The sequence below is a fragment of the Saimiri boliviensis genome, chromosome 2, assembly GCF_048565385.1.
Source record: "Saimiri boliviensis isolate mSaiBol1 chromosome 2, mSaiBol1.pri, whole genome shotgun sequence".
Classification (NCBI taxonomy): domain Eukaryota; kingdom Metazoa; phylum Chordata; class Mammalia; order Primates; family Cebidae; genus Saimiri; species Saimiri boliviensis.
This window is the reverse complement of record NC_133450.1, coordinates 98,573,526-98,595,252: the sequence shown is the minus strand read 5'-3', so window position 1 is coordinate 98,595,252 and position 21,727 is coordinate 98,573,526. Positions and strand designations below refer to the sequence as shown.

The following is a 21,727-nucleotide window of genomic DNA, read 5'->3' as shown; positions in this document are numbered from 1 at the left end:
TTTTAAAATGGAGCATAGTGAGCCATTGGGTGCCTAAATAATTTCCACAACTTTATATTGTAAATTGTAAAGCTGGGGTTTAAACAAAGGCTCTCTGATTCTGGCACCTGTGATATGGCAATATAGAAGCTATTATCTTTCAGATAAAAAGTCACCTTTTCTTAACTTTACAGAGAGAACAACTCTGATTCGTGGCTACAGGCAATGATCTGTTGTCTCTAATGCTTTGTATGACTGTTAAGAAAGTAGTGGTGTATGTTTATCTCTACTCATGCAAAACCAAAATTATGTATTAGATTTTCAGTAATTCAATAGCATTATTTTATAGATGAACAGCAATAAAGTTATCAGTGTGACATATATACATATATCAATGTGATCTGAAGACTCATTTAAAATTATGCCAAGAGATATGATTGCCTTGCTTTTATCTAGTTATAAAACTTCATATCAAATAGACATCATGAAGAATGTCTACCTAAAGATATTTTCAAAAATTTAGATAAAAGATTTTTTAGGAGTCCAGTTTGTTTCAAAGTTAGTATTATTGTCTTAGTCACTTTGGGTAATGGGAAATCATAGATTGGGTGGCTTAAACAACAAATATTTATTTCTCATAGTTCTGGCAGCTGGGTGAGATCAGAGTGTCAGTAGGGCTGGGTTTTTTGTAAGAGTCTTCCTCCTGGTTCATAGACTGCTTTCTTCATGTATCCTCATAATTCAGAGAAAAGAGGCTCTGGTTCCTTAATTGCCTTATAAGGGCACTAACTCTATTATGGGAGACCTTCATGACCTAATCTAACCCTAATCTAAGGCTTCCCAAAGGAGGCCTTTGTCATGTTGGGGATTAGGGTTTCTGTATACGAATTTGGGAGGGAGACATAGACATTCAGTCCATAGCAATTATTGAGGGTTTCTTTGAGGCTGGGTCATATATCTATCTGAGGAATTAATTGGTATATATATTGACTTTCTGTTCTTTTTTTTTTGAAGTATAATAAGAAAAACAATAAAGAAGAGGAAAAAAGAGAAAGAGGAAGAGGGAGACAGAATGGGGGTATTGCTTTATTGCCTGGGCTAGAATGCAGTCTAAATATGGGTATGCCTATAATTGTCCTTAATAATGAAGACATGAAAGAAAATGAGGGAAGAGAATAACAAACAAGGAGCCAACCAACATTTCGTTTAAACTTCTAAGTTGATATGATGTGGTACTGATAAGAGTGTATATTTTGTGTACTTAAAGTGGAGAGTTCTATAAATGTTAATTACGTTTACTTGTTCCAGATCTGAATTCAAGTCCTGGATATCGTTGTTAATTTTCTGTCTCATTGATCTGTCTAATAGTAATGTTGAAGTCTCCCACTATTATTGTGTGGGAGTCTAAGTCTCTTTATTAGTCTTGTATGTCTGGATATTCCTGTATTGGGTGCGTATATATTTAGGATCTTTAGCTTTTTTTGTTGTTGCATTGATCCTTTGATCATTATATAATGTCCTTCTTTGCTTCTTTTGATCTTTGTTGCTTTAACGACTATTTTATCAGAGGCAAAAATTGTAACTTCTGCTTTTTATTTATTTATTTTAGCTCTCTGTTTGGTTGGTAAATCTTTCTCCATCCCTTGTTTTGAGTCTTTGTGTATCTTTGAATGTGAGATGTGTCTGGATGCAGCATACTGATGGGTTTTAGTTTTTTATCCAAATTGCCTGTCTGTCTTTGGATTGGGGGATTTAGTCAATTTAAATTTAGAATTAATAATGATATATGTGAGTTTAATACTGCCATTTAATATTAGCTGGCTATTTTGCCCATTAGTTGATGTAAAGTCTTCATTATGTTGATGTTCTTTACTTTTTGGTATTTTTTAGAAAGGCTGATACTGTTTGTTCCTTTCTATGTATAGTAGTTCTTTCAGAAGCTCTTGTAAAGCAGGCCTGGTGGTGATGAAATCTCTGAGTGCTTGCTTGTTCACAACAAACTTTATTTTTCCTTCACTTATGAAGCTTAGTTTGGCTGGATGTGAAATTCTTGGTTGAAAGTTCTTTTCTTTAAGGATGTTGAATATTGGCCCCCACTCTCTTCTGGCTTGTAGGGTTTCTGCTGAGAGATCTGTTGTAAGTCTGATAGGCTTCCCTTTGTGGGTAACCTGACCTTTCTCTCTGGCTGCCCTTCGTATTTTCTCTTTCATTTCAACCCTGGTGAATCTAACGATTATGTGCCTTGGAGTTGCTCTTCTAGAGGAATATCTTTGTGGTGTTCTCCGTATTACCTAGAGTTGAATATTATGCTGCCTTACTAGATTGGGAAAATTTTCCTGAATAATATCCTGAAGCATATTTTCCAGCTTGGATTCATTCTCTTCGTCACATTCAGGTACACCTGTCAAGCATAGATTAGGTCTTTTCACATAGTCCCATATTTCTTGGGGACTTTGCTCGTTCCTTTTTATCCTTTTTTCTCTACTCTTGTCTTCTTGTTTTATTTCATTGAGTTGGTCTTCGACCTCTGATATCCTTTCTTCTGCTTGATCAATTCGGCTGTTAAAACTTGTGCATACTTCACGTAGTTCTCGTATTGTGTTTTTCAGCTCCATCAATTCACTTATTTTCCTCTCTAAATTGTGTATTCTTGTTAACATTTCGTCAAACCTTTTTTCAAAGTTCTTAGTTTCTTTGGATTGGGTTAGAACAAGTTCTTTTAATTCACAGAAATTTCTTATTATCCACATTTTGAAGCCTGCTTCTGTAATTGGAACACACTCGTTCTCCATCAAGCCTTGTTTTGTTGCTGATGAGGAACTGTGATCCCCTGCTGAGGGAGAGGCATTCTGATCTTGGGTATTCTCAGCCTTTTTTTGGCTGTTTTCTTCCCTTCGTTGTAGATTTATCCATCTGTGGTCTTTATAATTACTGTCTTTGTAATTGGGTTTCTGAGTGGACGTCCAACTTACTGATTCTCAGCACCGAAATCTGAGCAACCCACTGCACCGACTAAATCAGCCGCGTTAAGATTGATGGTGCTTTTCTGACTCTGCACCAAGAACCGACACTCCGAGGCGCCGGCAAAACCGCCTCGCTGGTCACGAGAGTCGCGCTGGCGACCCGTGGGGCTCCTCTGCTGGGAATCTCCTGGTGCGTGAGCAACAAGAATTCACGTGAAGGCCTGGCGTCCTCTCGTTCTTTGCACTTTCACTGGTAGCTACAATCCCGAGCTGCTAGTGATCAGCCATCTTGGATCTCTCCGACTTTCTGTTCTTATGACACAAAGCAAGTGAGCTCATGTGTGTATTGTCCAAAAGTCGTTTGATTGCTACCAAAGAGGCAGAATTTTTTTTACAGCAGTAGAAAGATCTGGGATGAAAGTTTTGACTCTTACAATCTAATCCCAGCTTGGCAGTTACTGTCCATGGGAACTTGGACCTGTGATCTGTCACTTTCTAATAGTTGTGCTCTTAGGAAATTTAATTAGATTCTTAATTTTCTCATGTGTCAAAAATACAGATAATAATAAATACCTTACTGGAACATTAGTAGGATTAAATAAACAACACGTGAAAGATACGGAATTCCTATATGAGGAAATCTACAATTTCCTCCCTTCTGAATTCCATTTCCATTTCTTGGGCAAGGTCAGTCACATCTTTGGCTTTACTTTCCTCATCTGCACTAATACCAATAACATGCCTGAGAATCTGTGATTCCGAGCCCTTCTATATATTTCTTCCCATGTATGTTCAGCTTTAAGAAGTATTGCAAGGATCCTTTATGTAAATAAGCTATTTCTAGGGGATGGAGAAAGTGTGAACTAAACCCATTTTATTCCTCTGCTCCAAAAGTAGAGTGCTTTGCTTTTTCTTTCTGACTCAGCACACAGAGACATCTGCACTGACTTAGAGCTTTCTTGAAAAATTTTTTTGATTCAGTCATATGATCAGAAAGAATAAAAGTAAGTCCTTCTGGGATATAGTGTGAATGACATTAAAATATGTCACTAAAAGAAACATTTATTTTCTTTCTCTCTCTCTTTTTTTTTCCCCGAGACAGGATCTCCCTTTGTTGCTCAGGCTGGAGTGCAGTGGCACAATAATATCTCACTGAAGCCTTGACCTCCTGGGCTCAAGTGAGCCTCCCACTCTTGCCTCCTGAGAGCTGGAACTACAGGCACACACTAGCACACCTGGTGAATTTTTAAAATTTTTTGTATAGACAGGATCTCATTATGTTGCCCAGGGTGCTCTCAACTGCTGGGCTCAAGTGATCCTCCCACCTCAGCCTCCCAAGGTGCTAGGATTGTAGGCATGAGCCACTGCACCCAGCATAAAATGAACATTTCTAATTCCAGTATGCTCCTGTGTCAGATATTTGAGAGTTGAGAAGTACATATACATTTCTTGGCACTTTGAGATGATTGGCTGAACCAGTCACTGCTCTATTCAACAGGTGGATTTTCGGAAAAGACATATGAATGGAGCTCAGAAGAGGAGGAGCCAGTGAAAAAGGCAGGACCAGTCCAAGTTCTCATTGTTAGAGATGACCATTCCTTTGAGTTAGATGAAACAGCACTAAATCGGATCCTTCTCTCGGAGGCTGTCAGAGACAAGGAGGTTGTTGCTGTATCTGTTGCTGGAGCATTTAGAAAAGGAAAATCATTTCTGATGGACTTCATGTTGAGATACATGTACAACCAGGTATGCAGGAAGTACTTTAAAAAGTTTTCTTTCTTCTATGCTTCTGTCACTTCGTGTTTTTGTTTAGTGGTGTTCAAAATTTTTATTTCAATTATTATGTACCCTAGATATGAACCAGTTAAATAAATGCTCCAGTGTAATCATTCTAACATCAGTGCTTTGGGGACCAAACTATATAGACCATTTTTCTCTGAAGCTACTTTGCTACATTTCCCTTAAAATATAACTTATATTTTTATTCTTTTAAAAATAGGCACAGAATATTCTGATTATAAACTTAAATGTTATAGTATTTAAAATGTTGACATAACTTTTGTATTGTAATCACTTTTTCCAACAATTGGTATGACATATTTCAAGCATATAACAAAGTTAAAAGAATTATATACTAAACGTCTTGTTATCTACCACCTGGATTTTACCATTAGCATGGGTATTCCTGCTTTATAACTTATGTCTCCATCTCTTCATCCCTCTTTCCAGCCATCACTCCAAATTATTATTATTATTATTATTATTATTATTATTATTTTTGATACGGAGTTTTGCTCTTGTTACCCAGGCTGGAGTGCAATGGCGCGATCTCGGCTCACCGCAACCTCCGCCTCCTGGGTTCAGGCAATTCTCCTGCCTCAGCCTCCTAAGTAGCTGGGATTACAGGCACGCCCCACCATGCCCAGCTAGTGTTTTGTATTTTTAGTAGATATGGGGTTTCACCATGTTGACCAGGATAGTCTAGATCTCTCGACCTCGTGATCCACCCCCCTCGACCTCCCAAAGTGCTGGGATTACAGGCTTGAGCCACCACGTCCGGCCCGAATTATTTTTTGATGCATTTGAAAGTAAATTGCTGACGTCAGTACACTTTTCCATAAATATTTCCATATGCATCATTATTATATGCATAGATTAATACTTTAGTTTTTTTCTCTTGAGATAAAGTTTCTATACAATGAAATACACATACCTTAAATGTATATTTGCTGATTTTTGACAAATGCTTATACATGTATAGCCCCCAACTCTGTCAAGATAGAGAGCATTACCATTACCCCAGAAAGTTACCTGTTGTCATTTCCCAGACAGTTGTCACCCTCACGCTACCCCCAGAGGCAACTGACAGTGTCATAATGTTTGAGACAACAGCGTGACACAGAAGTGAGACTTTTTAAGAGACCTAGGCCAACCCAAAAGCCAAAGGATAAATAGGAGATTAGACTTGAGGAACAGAAGGTTGGGAATGGAAAACATGTTCTAATATTTTTTCTTTACCCATGGCAATTCTGATGGAAATATGAATGTTGAAGTGGAATAGATAAACTACCCGAATAACTTTCTATTATGTATTTATATCGTAATTTTCCATTTTAGAGTGATATTTTATACTTGGAGGTGTTTTTTTTTTTTTTTTTAGACAAAGTCTCACTCTTATCGCCCAGGCTGGAGTGCAGTGGCACAATCATCATTCACTGCAACCTCAGCCTCCCCAGGCTCGGGTGATCCTCCCACCCCAGCCTCTCGGGTAGCTGGGACTGCAGGTGCGAACTACCATACCTGGCTAAACTTTTTGTATATTTTTTAGAGATGTGGTTTTGCCATGTTGGCTAGGCTGGTCTTGAACTGCTGGGCTTAAGCACTCTGCCCTCCTTGGCCTTCCAAAGTGCTGGGATTACAGGCACAATTCATTGTACCCAGCTTTATACTTGGAGTATTTTTTATTGATTTTATAATGTTAACTTTAACATCTTTTATCTCTAACTTCAGTTCAAGCAAATCAGGAACAGAACTACCAAAAGAATTAAGGCTTTGAAATCAAACAACAGTCTTACCAATCCTTATTTCTAGCATACTACCATTAGCTACCTAACACAGGTGGGAAAATTTAATGAACAAAATCAATATACTTTATACTTTTTGGGATTATATAATTTTTGGCATATTCATAGTTTTAACTGTCAAATAAGTATCAGGATGGAATACTCCATACCACTTGTCATCTTGGTTGTGTTAAATAGAATTTGCTCAGATTAAAGTGTGCCAAATTTGTTTTGTTTTTTGTTTTTCTTTTTCTGCACCTAGCAGAGCATTTAGAAAGCAAGAGAGAATATGAATACTTGTTTTGCTGTTTCTTGCATAAGGGCATGTATCATTGACTTGTTAAGATAAAATTCTACTTTCTTTTCTGCATATATAATGATCATTCATATTAGAATGGCAGAATTTTAAATGTGACTATTTTATTCTTACCTGGAAAACCATTATCCTTTATAATATTATATTTTATAAGCTTATCTTTTACCTGCCACATAGTAATCAATATGTGATTTTTGAAGAAATATTTGAGTGCATGCTTGAACTAATGAAACAAGCTAAATTTTAGCTCTGCCAAAGTAACTATTAGTGGTTGTTTTCCTTGTCTTTCAAGGTTATTTTTCAGGCTTAGGGTTTTTATGAATATCTCAATGTAGGTTATTAACACAGTTAACATTATAGAAATGTATTATGCTAATTAATAATAATCACAATTTATTCATTGAAGTATGCATCCCAAGACATTTTTCCAGGTAATACCTTATTGGACAAATTTCAATTTCTACCTTAATAGTAAGTATTTATTGACTACCTGCTAAATGTCCTAGATTGTGCTAGACACTATAGTGGATACCAAATAAAACATACCATAGATTTTGCACTTAGGCATCTCATGGTTTGGCTAAGGAGACAGAATTAAGATAGGTGAAATATTTAGAGGATCATTACTTGGTGATCAATATATTTCATTGTTTTTGTTTTATTTTGTTTTTGTTTTTGTTTTTGTTTTTGTTTTTGTTTTTGTTTTTGTTTTTGAGATGGGGTCTCACACTGTCACCCAGCCTGTAGTGCGCTGGTGCGATATTGGCTCATGGCAATCTCGGCCTCCTGGGTTCAAGCAATTCTCCTGCCTCAGCCTCCTGAGTAGCTGGGACTACAGGCATGGGCCACCACACCCAGCTAATTTTTTGTGTTTTTAGTAGATACGGGGTTTTAACATGTTGGCCAGGACAGTCTTGATCTCCTGACCTCGTGATCCGCCTGCCTCGGGTTCCCAAAGTGCTGGGATTACAGATGTGAGCCACCGTGCCCAGCCTGTGTTTGTTTGTTTGTTTGTTTTTTGTTTTTGTTTTTGTTTTTTTTTTGAGATGGCGTTTCACTCTTGTCGTCCAGGCTGGAGTACAATGGCACAATCTTGGCTCACTGCAACTCTGCCTCCCAGGTTGAAGGATTCTTCTGCCTTAGCCTCCAAGGTAGCTGGGATTACAAGCATGTGCCACCATGCCTGGCTAATTTGTTGTATTTTTAGTAGGGACAGGGTTTCACCATGTGGCCCAGGCTGGTCTCGAACTCCTGGCCTCAAGTGATCCACCTGCCTCGGCCTTCCAAGTGCTGGGATTACAGGCATGAGCCACTGCGCCCAGCCTGATCAATATATTTCTAAGTGTGGTTCAGGGAAGGGCGCATTAGGCCAAAGTAACTGGAGAAAGCTTCACAGAGTTATTGGGAGTTAGAATAGATTTTGAAGATGTACAGATCTGGCTCAGAAAAGGAAGAATGGACATTCTGGACTACAAGGAATAGCTATGATACATGTATTAAACAGAGTGTGCACCTTCTTCCCTAGAGTGCAAATTAAGTATTGGAGATGGAGAAGAAGTAAGATTGAATAGGCGTGAGCCAGACAATGGAACAAATTCATAGAAGAACCAAAGCTCTTGATAAGAGTCTAAAATGCCTTTTAGAACAAGACAGGATATAATTAAGTTTTTCTTTATATTTGTTTATGTAGATTTTTTTTATCAGTCTAAGTAGTCCATTCCCACATTCCTCTGCATTCCTTAATGTAAGGTTTTAGATTGAATTATCTAATGAGATCTTCCAAAAACTGATAACTTATTCTCTGTAACAAATATCAAAATGGGGGTAACTACTATGAACCAAGGTCACCAATTACTGACTTACTAAATCTATGGGATATTTTCCATTCCTTATACAACTTGATCTTTAGCCTTTTTACAATTGATCGTTTTTCCTATTCTGTCTTCCTTTGGCTTCTCAAACCCCGCTTGTGTCAGTACTTGTCTATTCCTTCCCACTGTCCTGGCCCTGGTCAGGCCCTCAATCCTATTTTTTACCTTTATTGTAGCCCCCCCCCCCTTTATCCTTCCTAGCTGTAATTTCCCTTCCCTACTAACTAGCCCTACCTACTTCTAGAATGGTATCTTCTACCAGACTATGATTATAATTCATCTCTGCTTCTTCATAACTTTCCATTGCCAGCAGCATAAAATCTGACTCCCTTAGGCACCTTGCAAGGCCTTTTAGACTCTGGCCGTCTGTCCAGCCTCTTGCTGCTACTTGCTTCCTCCTCCCCTCATACCAAAGCATAATATGCTCCCCACATGCCTTCTCCAAATTTGTTCCCCTGGAAAATTCCTAAATATTTTTAAAGTCTTAGCTCAAACATCAGCTTTCCTATGTGGTCTTGCCTGACCAAGGATTAGTTACTGCTTTTCTATGCTACCATTTATGCATTATGTGTACTTCATTTTGGCACATATTTATTGCATCATAATGGTTTGTTTGCATGTCTGTCTCACTGTTAGGTTGTGAATTTCCTCTGGTCTGCAATAATATCTTTTCATCTTTATATATCCTGAACATATAAAAACCACATTTTTTATATGTTCAGGATATATAAAGATAGCTGCTTCTCTGTAATTATTTTTTGGATGAATAAAGTGATTGTATCAATGCAATATAGATGTGCATATGTTGTTTCCATTTGACTAGAATTGGAGAGGCTTAAGAATGAGAATGGGTGAATGGAAAAAACTGTACACATGTATCTGGTTCCATATGATGGACTTTATTATTTTATAGGAATCAGTTGATTGGGTTGGAGATTACAATGAACCGTTGACTGGTTTTTCATGGAGAGGTGGATCTGAACGAGAGACCACAGGCATCCAGATATGGAGTGAAGTCTTCCTTATCAATAAACCTGATGGGAAAAAGGTATGATGCTAACCTCCTAAATAACACTGATTTTCACTTATAACAGTTACTACTTTTTAGGATCCTTGAAGTTGCACTTTTGAAAATTAATTTTGGCCACTTGACATGAAGCTTAAAGTGGGATAGCATCCTATAGCATGACCTTTGTTTCCCTTTCTTGTGATCAAGGTAGGCAAAATTATAAGGATGACAGAACAGCAGATCAGCAAGTAACATCCCTATATTGTTTCAGTGCTACAGAAAGTTTCTGTTATGTTGAATTACTAGTAAAAATTGCTTGTAACAGTAATCAGCAGTTAATTAATATTTTTCTGTTATGTGGCATTCATGGCATATGTAAGAAATTTTCTAAAATAGTATTCATTGACATTGGTTTGCTTTAGTTCTTATGATATTAGCATTGTGGTAACCCTGAAGACGTACTTGTTCTATAAAATATCAACAATGTACTTTTCTTGCCTGTAGGTTGCAGTGTTATTGATGGATACTCAGGGAACCTTTGATAGTCAGTCAACTTTGAGAGATTCAGCCACAGTATTTGCCCTTAGCACAATGATCAGCTCAATACAGGTATGAAATAAAATGAACTCATTTTCATGATGTTTCTTTAACTAAAAATTATGAGCATATGTGTTTCTACATACATGTCATAATGACATAAACAACAGAAATTGTAAATCCTATATATTATTTTGCTCAATTAGCATACCAGTTCTTGTGATTTCTATAAGAGTAGAATTGTTTTTATTACTGTTGTCTAGTTACTGACAAACTTTCAAATTGACTGCTTTAGTTAGAAAAGGTCATATTATCTTATTGGGGTTTTTAAAAATTTGTTTAAAGCCTATAATAAACTCAGTAACATAATCTTATATGCGTATACATTGAGACCATCTATTATAAGTAGTTTAATGAAACAGGATTTATAAAATAAATTGTGTTCTATATAGCCATTAGAAACATTTCTACATGTAAAAACATTTACATGCATTCATAGCTTTTAAAAACACCTTAATGTATATTTAGGAAAGTAATATCTTGTATATAAAATTTATCTTTCTTTCCTTTCCTTCTTTCTTTTACTTTTTTAAAAGTCTTATTTTTGAGGTTATTGTGGGCTTTCTAAATTGTCATGAAAATCCTTGGAGAGTTTTATTAGAGCCATAGAACCCATAGCATAAAATATTTTAATACTGATTTTAGATATTTTCAATTCACTGGCAAAAGCAAAAAGAGAGAATAGCTAAAGAACAGGACAGAGCAATTAAAAAAAGGTAAGATAGCTTAAAAAGGCAGGAAAGGCAAAGTAGTCAGATGAGCTAGTCAAGGCTGAAATTATAAGCAAGCATAGAGAATGGAGCTAGTGAATCAGCAACAAGGGCATCATATATGGTTAGGACATCCAAGACGGGATAAACAGAAGGAGGAAGGAAAGACTAAATTTATTAAATAAAGGACTTTAAAAGCCATTTTAAAAAGTCATGGTTATAACCTATGATTAATCAACTTTTAAAAATTGACTTTTCTTTCAATTGACAAGTAAAAATTATATGTGTTTATCATGTACAATATAACTTTTAGAATATACACATTGTATGAACCTTTAAAATACTGACTTAATATCTAATTTATTCATAATTCACAGTGTAAGCCATATTTGTACAACCCTATTTAAACCACATAGACTTTGCTTTTCAGTATTACTCATTATTTATATTTGACCTGAATGCATTGAATATTTTCATAGAAAAATCTGCTAACTCCTTAGTAATGACTTTTTTATTATATGAGAAATGATGATGTTATTTAAATAAGTATACAAAGTATTCTCTTTGTATCAGTACATAAACATATATGCCTCCTTAACTTTTCTTTGAAGTTAATGGTATTTATTCCCCTCAAAAAAATGTCATCATAATGCCGTGATTGGTTCATGAAGCAGTAATGCATATGTATAAGGATGTGAGCATGATATTTAGAACCTCACTTTCATGTGATGAAATTCTGTATAGACATAAATAAAATTATTAATTGTGAAGAAGTCAATATGATTTTTCAAAACAAAATTTTCCATACGGGTTGCTGAGACTTAGATTGCTATTATTTTGTTTTGCTTGGAAGAATGATTTTTTTTGACTAATTGCTAAATTAGCTTCATAAAATAATTGTAATAGTCTGTCTCCAGAGCAGGTGACCACTGTATTTCTGGAACTATTTTATGATCATTGTACATTCCTTATTGTTTCTCAAGCTGCTTTTATTTCTCTCTCAAGGTCTTATAAATATCATGGTGTAAGTGTGTATGCGAAAGAGTTCATTTCTGTGATAACTGATAGTAGAAAATGATTAAGTAAGTTAATTAGGATGATGCTAATTATCTTATCATTGCAATGTTATTTCTTTATCAAGGTGTATAACTTATCCCAAAATGTCCAGGAGGATGATCTTCAGCACCTCCAGGTAACAATATTTATATTCCTACTTGCATATCTGGTAGTCTTTGGAACATGTATAGCAGAACTTTGGGGAATGATTTAAAAACATAATCAGGTGGGGCATATCCTATTTCTAGATATCTTGTTCTGGCCCTGTATGGTTATATTATCTCAAATTAAAATTTCAAATTCCTTTGTTTCTGTAAAGCTACTTGCTATTATCCCTGTATATGTGAAAATATGCAGCAAATTAGAGAATCTTTGGGTTAAAAATTACCCAAAATGTGAAGTCGAAATATTAAGGTAAAAGATTTAATAATTGTTAGTATGATAGCCATTATATGCCACATTTTTTTTCCTGTGAACCACTTTATACCTAAGAACTAGGAGGGGCAACTTGATAACTCATAGAATTCTATTTTAGATCTGAAGGAGACCTCAGTGCCATTCAATTTATCCTTTATGTTTTATGAGTAAAATGAGGCTGAAAGAAATAAATGACTTGCTGAAACTCATGGCCAATTAGTAGTAGAATGTGAATAGAACTTATAAAAATCCAGTAATCAGAGCTGGGCATAGTGGCCCATGCCTGTAATCCCAGCACTTTGAAAGGTGGAGGCAGGAGGATCACTTGAGCCCAGGAATTCAAGACCAAGCTGGGCAACATAGTGAGATCCTATGTCTTAAAAGAAAAAATTAGCCCTCCCAGCTACTGAGGTGGAGGGATCACTTGAGCCTGAAAGTCAAGGCTGCAGTGAGCTGTAATCACATCACTGCACTCGAGCCTGGGAGACAGAGTGAGCCCTTGTCTCAAAAGAAAAAAAATATCTGTCATCTGACTGTGCTCTGTGCTCCTTCCTCTCTCCAAGCAGTATTCAATTTCAAAGAGGTTAGATATTTATCTTAAAGATGGTTCACATCTGTATCATACTCTCTTTCAATTTACATTATTCTTATTTACATAGCAAAATCTATGGTATTTCTCATAGTTTTTCTTCTGCATAGTTTATAAAAAATTTTACTTCCAATATATTGTTTTATCTTGGCAATCAGAGTCATGTGGTAAAGTGTGCAAACTTAACAATAACAAAGAGTGATACGGCAGGGTAATCTAAGACATTGAAAATATTATTTGGAGTTCATATCCAGCATGCTACTGAATATATATTTAGTATTTCATGCTGACCATTTATAACAAATATGCTGAATAATTGTGAGATGTTTTTCATAATAAGAACAATTATTTTTTTCAAGACCGAGTCTCGCTCTGTCACTATGCTGGAGTGCAGTGGCGTCATCTCAGCTTACTGTGACCTCCGCCTCCCGGGTTCAAGCAATTTTCCTGCCTCAGCCTCCTGAGTAGCTGGGACTACAGTCGTGCACCATCACACCTGGCTAATTTTTTTTGTATTTTTAGTAGAGATGAGGTTTTACCATGTTGGCCAGGCTGGTCTCGATCTCATGAGCTGGTGATCCACTCGCATCAGCCTCCCAAAGTGCTGGGATTACGAGCATGAACCACCACACCTGGCTAAGAACAGTTACTTTTTTGGGCATGTTCCATTGTGGGAATCCTCAAATTCCTCAAATCCAGGAAGTGGGGGAATCCTTGGTCCTCTGTCTTCTTGGGAGAAAGATTTCAGCCAAGATACAGTTTAGCCAAAAAGAGAATGTATTGAAGGAAAATAGAGACCACAGAGTTTATTTAGAGAGCCAGCACACTCAGGCAGAGTGGGCTGCTGAAAGAAAGTGAGCCAGCAGCACCCTGAGAGTTCTGCATTGGGTTTTTCTGATGTTGGATTTTTTTTCTTGCTTGAAATTCCTGCCTCTGTCTTAAATCTGTCTTTTTTGCTTTGTCTAGTTTTCCCTCTTCTGCCTTAAGTAACTGCTTTTCCCCACCAAGTTCTCACCCCAGGCTTGTGGGACCCTCCCTTACTATTAGTTGATATGTATGCATAGGCCTGGAGTTGGATACAAATTCTACCTAATGGCTACATTGCTCATTACTGCCACACCAGGAAGGTTGTATACCAGTCGTATCTATACTTACTGCCCTCACAGATCTCTTAGGAATTTCTCCTTTGCCCTCTTCCCCTCCTTATCCGCATAGCTAGCTACATTCCAACAGGTTAACTGCAAGTAACTGATTACTGGGCCATCTTAAGGGATGTTCCTTTCTGCATAGGTGTTTTCCCTCCTCTCTTCCCATATCTAGCATGCATGTGTTAGGGGATCTCTGGGATGTGAAATTTTCCACACCTCCCTTTTCTCAGGAACTCCCCCTCCTGCTCATGTCTAGCTGTCTGCCTACTCTAACACCATAACCTAGCCAACTACTTTCCAAGTTCATAGCATGGCACTGTCCAATACCAGTTGAGCGGTTTTTTAAAAAATGCTAATTTTGGGCTTTGATATTGAGTAATTATTTTTTGAGGCTATTTAAAGTTTTGTCCTATAAACGACAACACTTCAGCCTTCCATAGATGTTACTGTGAATTCAAATTGTTAGTGAATGATTCTAATGAGAGGATCTAATCTCTGGACCAGGAACCTTTTAAACATGGTATCCCAGACGTTTAGTTCATCAGTTTAATCAGGTGCCTGGTAATTACCTTTACTTTCTAGATTCCCTAGGTCTCACCAGAGAGGAAGCACAGTGCTAGGGTGCTATTCTAAAGGGGCAGGGGATGGAACTCCTGAGTGTCAGCATTCTTCCCCAGCACTGAATAGTAACTATGGCTTGTTATTCTTGTATATGAGGTGGCATTTCCTGGGTTCACATGGAAAAACCCAGTCAGCCAGCCTGGATAAAACTCTAATCAGATGCAGTCAGCAGAGATCATACCACTGCACTTCAGCCTGGGTGACAGAGTGAAACCCTGTCTCAAAAAAAAAAAAAAAAAAAAAAAAAAGAAAAGAAAAGAAAAGAAAAAGAAAAGAAAAAAGACAGAGAAGACTCTCCATTTCTTAAGCTAAATGCCTAACGCTTTTGTAGTAATCCAAGCCATTGCACCATTGAATGTCCTCAGGCAACAACTTTTGTAAATGTGTCCTACATAGTTTAAGGCTCTCTGGTCTAATTTATGCAAGTTCTGCTTCAAAAGGTCATTTAGCATGTTTCCTTCTTCTCTTTTGTCCCCCATGAAAAATTAACCCACATTCTAAATATAAAAGGAAAAGGTGTTAATTTTAAAAGATAAAAGGTATTAATAAAATGGAAATTTTATTTTTTAAATGTACTTTATGTCTTTTACTATTTTTTTTTTTTTGAGACTGAGTCTCACTCTATTGCCAGGCTGGCGTGCAGTGGCATGATCTCAGTTCATAGCAACTTCTACCTCCCTGGTTTCAGTGATTCTCCTGCCTCAACCTCCTAAGTAGCTGGGATTACAGGCATGCGCCACCATGCCCTGCGAATTTTTGTATTTTTGGTAAAGGTGAGGTTTCACCATGTTGGTCAGGCTGGTTTCAATCTCTTGACCTCATGATCTGCCCACCTTGGCCTCCCAAAGTGCGGGGATTACAGGCGTGAGCCACCACACCAGGCCATGTCTTTTATTCTTAAATATCTAATTAACATGGCTCTGCTTTACCTGTGCAATGCTAATTTCCTGAAAATGGTTAGTATAATCTTAATGATATAATATTCTGTTATAGCTAGGGAGAAAAGTGAATGAAAGGCAGGAATTAAAATTTCACAGATGCTAAAGTTCTCTCTCTCTCTCTCTCTCTCTCTCTGTGTGTGTGTGTGTGTGTGTGTGTGTATGTGTGTGTGTGTGTGTATGTGCGTGTGTGTTCGGGGGTGTGTGGGTGTGTAATTTTCCTTCTAGCTTTTCACTGAGTATGGCAGACTAGCAATGGAGGAAACTTTCCTGAAGCCGTTTCAGGTGAGTGAGGGTTAAATGATAGTAAATTCTTACTAGATTTTCCTGAAGATTATAACCAGGTATGTTAATTAGGGTCATGTTTCCTTCTTTTTTTATTTTTTGTTTCATTGAGGAAATACTATTTACCTATTTTATGCTATTTGATGCAAGATAGAATGAGATAGAAATGGGGAAATAGAATTTTTAAGAATCATTTTTTAAAAAAGAAATGTGGAAATGCAAGATGAATTAGGCATTCTGGTTCGTGGGCCCATCCTCATTTATGTACAAAAATTGAACATCCAGCCATATCTTTCTCATGAGATGTATTAAAACATAAGAATGTGTTCATTTGAAAATAAAAGGATGGAAAAAGATATATCAGGCACATACTAAGTGAAGGAAAACAAGTGTCTATAATTTTGTGAGACTTCAAGTTAATAAGAATTATTTAGAGTAGGGGGCTGGCAAGATGGCTGAATAGGAACACGTCCAGTCTTCAGTTCCCAGTGAGATTGACACGGAAGGTGGGTGATTTCTGCATTTCCAGTTGAACCTGGTTCACCTCATTGGGACTGGTTGGACAGGGGGTACAGCCCAAAGAAGGGTGAGCCAAAGCAGGGTGGGGTGTTGCCTTACCTGGGAAATACAAGGGGTCAGGGAACTCCCCCCCCCACAACCAAGGGAAGCCATTAGGGACTGTACCGTGCACTCAGGACGAGATACTGTGCTTTTCCCGTGGTCTTTGCAACCCAAAGACCAGGAGATTCCCTCCAGTGCCTACACCACCAGGGCCCTGGGTTTCAGCACAAAACTGGGCAGCCATTTGGGCAGACACTGAGCTAACTGCAGGAGGTTTTTTTTCATACCCCAGTGTTACCTGGAACACCAGTAAGACAGAACCGTTCACTCCCCTGGAAAGGGGGCTGAAGCCAGAGAGCCAAGTGGTCTGGCTCGGTGGGTCCCACCCCAGTGGAGCTCAGCAAGTTGAGATACACTGAAGTCTCACTGCCAGCACAGCAGTCTGAGCTTGACCTGGGACACTCAAGCCTCCTGGGGGGAGGGGCATCCACTATTGCTGAAGCGTGGGTAAGTAGTTTTACCATCACAGTGTCAACAGAGCTGCCAGGAAGTTTGAACTGGGTGGAGCCCACCTCCGCTCAGCAAGGCCACTGCAGCCAGACTGCCTCTCTAGATTCCCTCCTCTCTGGGCAGGGCATCTTTGAAAAAAAGGTAGCAGCCCCAGTCAGGGATTTGAAGATAAGACCCCTACCTTCCTGGGACAGAGAACCTGGGGGAAGGGGCAGCTGTGGGCACAGCTTCAGCAGACTTAAACGTCCCTGCTCAGCAGCTCTCAAGAGAGTAGTGGATCTCCCAACACAGCATATGAGCTCTGATAAGGGACAGACTGCCTCCTCAGGTGACTCCCTGACCTCCATGTATCCTGACTGGGAGACACCTTCCTGTAGGGGCTGACAGACAGACAGAGCTCTGGCTGGCATCTGGCAGGTGCTCCTCTGGGACAAAGCTTCCAGAGGAAAGAATAGGCAGCAATCTTTGCTGTTCTGCAGCCTCCACTGGTGATGTCCAGGCAAACAGGGTCTGGAGTGGACCTCCAGCAAACTCTAGCAGACCTGCAGCGGAAGGGCCTGTTAGAAGGAAAACTAACAAACATAAAGGAATTGTATCAACATCAGCAAAGAAGGCATCCAGTTAGAGACCCCCTCCAAAGGTCACTGACTTCAAGGACCAAAGGTAGATAAATCCATGAAGATGGGGAGAAACCAGTGCAAAAAGGCTGAAAATTCCAGAAACCAGGATGCCTCTTCTCTTCCAAAGGATCACAACTCCTTGCAAGGAAGGGAACGAAACTGGACGGAGAATGAGTTTGATGAATTGACAGAAGTAGGCTTCAGAAGGTAGATAATAACAAACTCCTCCAAGCTAAAGGAACATGTTCTAACCCAGTGCGAGGAAGCTAAGAATCTTGAAAACAGGTTAGACAAATTGCTAACTAGAATAACCAGTTTAGCAAAGAACATAAATGACTTGATGCAGCTGAAAAACACAGCATGAGAACTTTATGAAGCATACACAAGGATCAATAGATGAATTGGTCAAGTGGAAGATAGGATATCAGAGATTGAAAAAACTCAGTGAAATAAAGTGAGCAGACAAAATTAGAGAAAAAAAGTGTGAAAAGAAACTAATAAAGCTTTCAAGAAAGACAGGACTATGTGAAAAGACCAAATCTACATTTGACTGGTGTACCTGATGGTGATGGGGAGAATGAAACCAAGTTGGAAAACACACTTCAGAATATTATTCAGGAGAACTTCACCAGTCTAGCAAGGCAGGCCAACATTCAAATTCAGGAAATGCAGAGAGTACCACAAAGATACTCCATGGGAAGAGAAACACCAAGACACGTAATCATCCTTTTCACCAAGGTTGAAATGAACAAAAAAATATCAAGGGCAGCCAGAGAGAAAGGTCGGGTTACCCACAAAGGAAAGCCCATCAGACTAACACTGGATCTCTTGGCAGAAACCCTATAAGGCAGAAGAGAGTGGGAGCCAATATTCAAAATTCTTTTTTTTTTTTTTTGAGATGGAGTTTCGCCCTTGTTACCCAGGCTGGAGTGCAATGGCGCGATCTCGGCTCACCGCAACCTCCGCCTCCTGGGCTCAGGCAATTCTCCTGCCTCAGCCTCCTGAGTAGCTGGGATTACAGGCACGAGCCACCATGCCCAGCTAATTTTTTGCACTTTTTTAGTAGAGACGGGGTTTCACCATGTTGACCAGGATGGTCTTGATCTCTCGACCTCGTGATCCACCCGCCTCGGCCTCCCAAAGTGCTGGGATTACAGGCTTGAGCCACCGCGCCCGGCTCAAAATTCTTAAAGAAAATAATTGGGGCAGGCGTGGTGGCTCAAGCCTGTATTCCCAGTACTTTGGGAGGCCAAGGCGGGCAGATCATGAGGTCAAGAGATTGAGACCATCTTGGTCAACATAGCGAAACCCTGTCTCTACTAAAAATACAAAAATTAGCTGGATGTGGTGCCATGTGCCTGTAGTCCCAGCTACTAAGGATGCTGAGGCAGGAGAATTGCTTGAACTTACGAGGCAGAGGTTGCAGTGAGCCAAGATCTCACCACTGCGCTCCAACCTGGTGACAGAGCAAGACTCTGTCTCAAAAAAGGAAAAAATAACTTTCAACCCAAAATTTCATATCCAGCCAAACTAAGCTTCATAAGCAAAGGAGAAATAAAATCCTTTACAGACAAGCAAATGCTGAGAGATTTTGTTACCACCAGGCCTGCTTTACAAGAGCTCCTGAAGGAAGCACTAAACATCGAAAGGGCACATTCCACCTACCAGCCACTGCAAAAACATACCAAATTATAAAGACCATCATTGCTGTGAAGAAACTGCCATCAACTAACAGGCAAAATAACAAGGTAGCATCATAATGTCAGGATCAAATTCACACATAACAATACTAACCTTAAATGTAAACAGGCTAAATGCCCCAATTAAAAGACACAGACTGGCAAATTGGGTAGAGTCAAGACCCATTAGTGTGCTGCATTCAGGAAACCCATTTCATGTGCAAAGGCACAAATAGAATCAAAATAAAAGGATGGAGGAATATTTACCAAGCAAATGGAAGGCAACAAAAATCGGGTTGCAATCCCAGTCTCTGATAAAACAGACTTTAAACCCACAAAGATCAAAAGAGACAAAGAAGGGCATTGCATACTGGTAAAGGGATCAATGCAACAAGAAGAGATAACTATCCTAAATGTGCAAGCACCCAATACAGGAACTTCCAGATTCATAGTAAGTTCTTACAGACCTACAAAGAGACTTAGACTCCCACACAATAATAGTGGGAGACTTTAACACCATACCATCAATATTAGACAGATCAGTGAGATAGAAAATTAACAAAGATATCCAGGACTTGAATTCGGCTCTGGACCAAGTGGACTTAATAGACATCTACAGAATCTCCACCCCAAATCAACAGAATATATGTTCTTCTCAGCACCACATTGCACTTACTGTAAAATTGACCATGTAATTGGAAGTAAAACATTCCTCAGCAAATGCAAAAGAATGGAAATAATAACAAACAGTCTCTCAGACCACAGTGCAATCAAATTAGAACTCAGGATTAAGAAACTAACTCAGAACTGCACAACTACTAAAGTGAATAACCTGCTCCTGAATGACTACTGGGTAAATAACTAAATTAAGACAGAAATAAATAAGTCATTTGAAACCAATGAGAACAAAAACACAATGTATCAGAATCTCTGGGACACATTTAAAGCAGTGTGTAGAGGGAAATTTATAACACTGTGAGAGAAATTTATGCCTGTGAGAGAAAATAGGAAAGATCTAAAGTCATAATTAAAAGAACTAGAGAAGCAAGAGCAAACAAATTTAAAAGCTAGCAGAAGACTAGAAATAACTAAGATCAGAGCAGAACTGAAAGAGATAGAGACATGAAAAACCCTTCAAGAAATCAGTGAATCCAGGAGGTGGTTTTTTGAAGAGCTCAACAAAATAGATAGACTGCTAGCCATACTAATAAGAAAAGAGAGAAGAATCAAATAGATGTAATAAAAAATGATAAAGGGGATATCACCACTGATCCCACAGAAATACAAACTACCATCAGAGAATACTATAAACATCTCTACACAAATAAACTAGAAAATCTAGAAGAAACGGATAAATTCCTAGACACATACACCCTCCCAAGACTAGATCAGAAAGAAGTCAAATCTCCAAATAGACCAATAACAAGTTCTGAAATTGAGGCAGCAATTAATAGCCTACCAACCAAAAAAGTCTAGGACCAGATGGATTTATAGCCAAATTCTGCCAGAGGTACAAAGAGGAGCTGGTACCATTCCTTCTGAAACTATTCCAAACAATAGAAGAAGAGGGAATCCTCCCTAATTCATTTTATGAGGCCAGCATCATCCTGATACCAAAAGCTGGCAGAGACACAACTAAAAAAGAAAATTTCAGGCCAGTATCCCTGATGAACATCGATGTGAAAATCCTCAATAAAATACTGGCAAACAGAATCCAGCAGCACATCAAAAAGCTTATCTACCACAATCACATCAACCTGGGATGCAAGCCTGGTTCAACATATGCAAATCAGTAAATGTAATCCATTGCATAAACAGAACCAATGACAAAAACAAATTGATTATCTCAATAGACACAGAAAAGGCCTTCGACAAAATTCAGCAGCCTTTCATGCTAAAAATTCTCAATAAACTAGGTATCGATGGAACATATCTCAAAATAATAAGTGCTATTTATGACAAAACCACAGCCAATATCATGCTGAATGGGCAAAAACTGGAAGCATTACCTTTGAAAACCAGCACCAGGCAAGGATGTCCTCTCTCACTACTCCTATTCAACACAGTATTGGAAGTTCTGGCCAGGGCAATCAGGCAACAGAAAGAAATAAAGGGTATTCAATTAGGAAAGGAGGTATCATACCTTATTTTGTAGGTATCATATTATGTAACAATATTTTTAAATCTTAAAATATCAATAGCATTTCTTAAAACCAGCAATTACAACTAGCAAATATAAGTTTTAAAATATATATGCCATTCACAATAGCAGAACAAAACAAAAATCTTCAGTAA

The 21,727-nt window shown here is 38.3% G+C and overlaps 1 protein-coding gene across 3 annotated transcripts in view; it reads left to right on the top strand.

Moving 5' to 3' along the window:
• The window catches only part of ATL1 (atlastin GTPase 1), a 110,159-nt gene that overhangs the window by 55,370 nt on the left and 33,062 nt on the right, over positions 1–21,727 (top strand). For all 3 annotated transcript variants that reach the window (XM_074393957.1, XM_010341093.3, XM_074393956.1), the window contains exons 3-7: positions 4,441–4,688; positions 9,606–9,740; positions 10,206–10,310; positions 12,150–12,200; positions 16,006–16,062. In XM_074393957.1, coding sequence (XP_074250058.1) covers positions 4,441–4,688; positions 9,606–9,740; positions 10,206–10,310; positions 12,150–12,200; positions 16,006–16,062 — 596 coding nt within the window. The remainder of the gene's footprint in view (positions 1–4,440; positions 4,689–9,605; positions 9,741–10,205; positions 10,311–12,149; positions 12,201–16,005; positions 16,063–21,727) is intronic.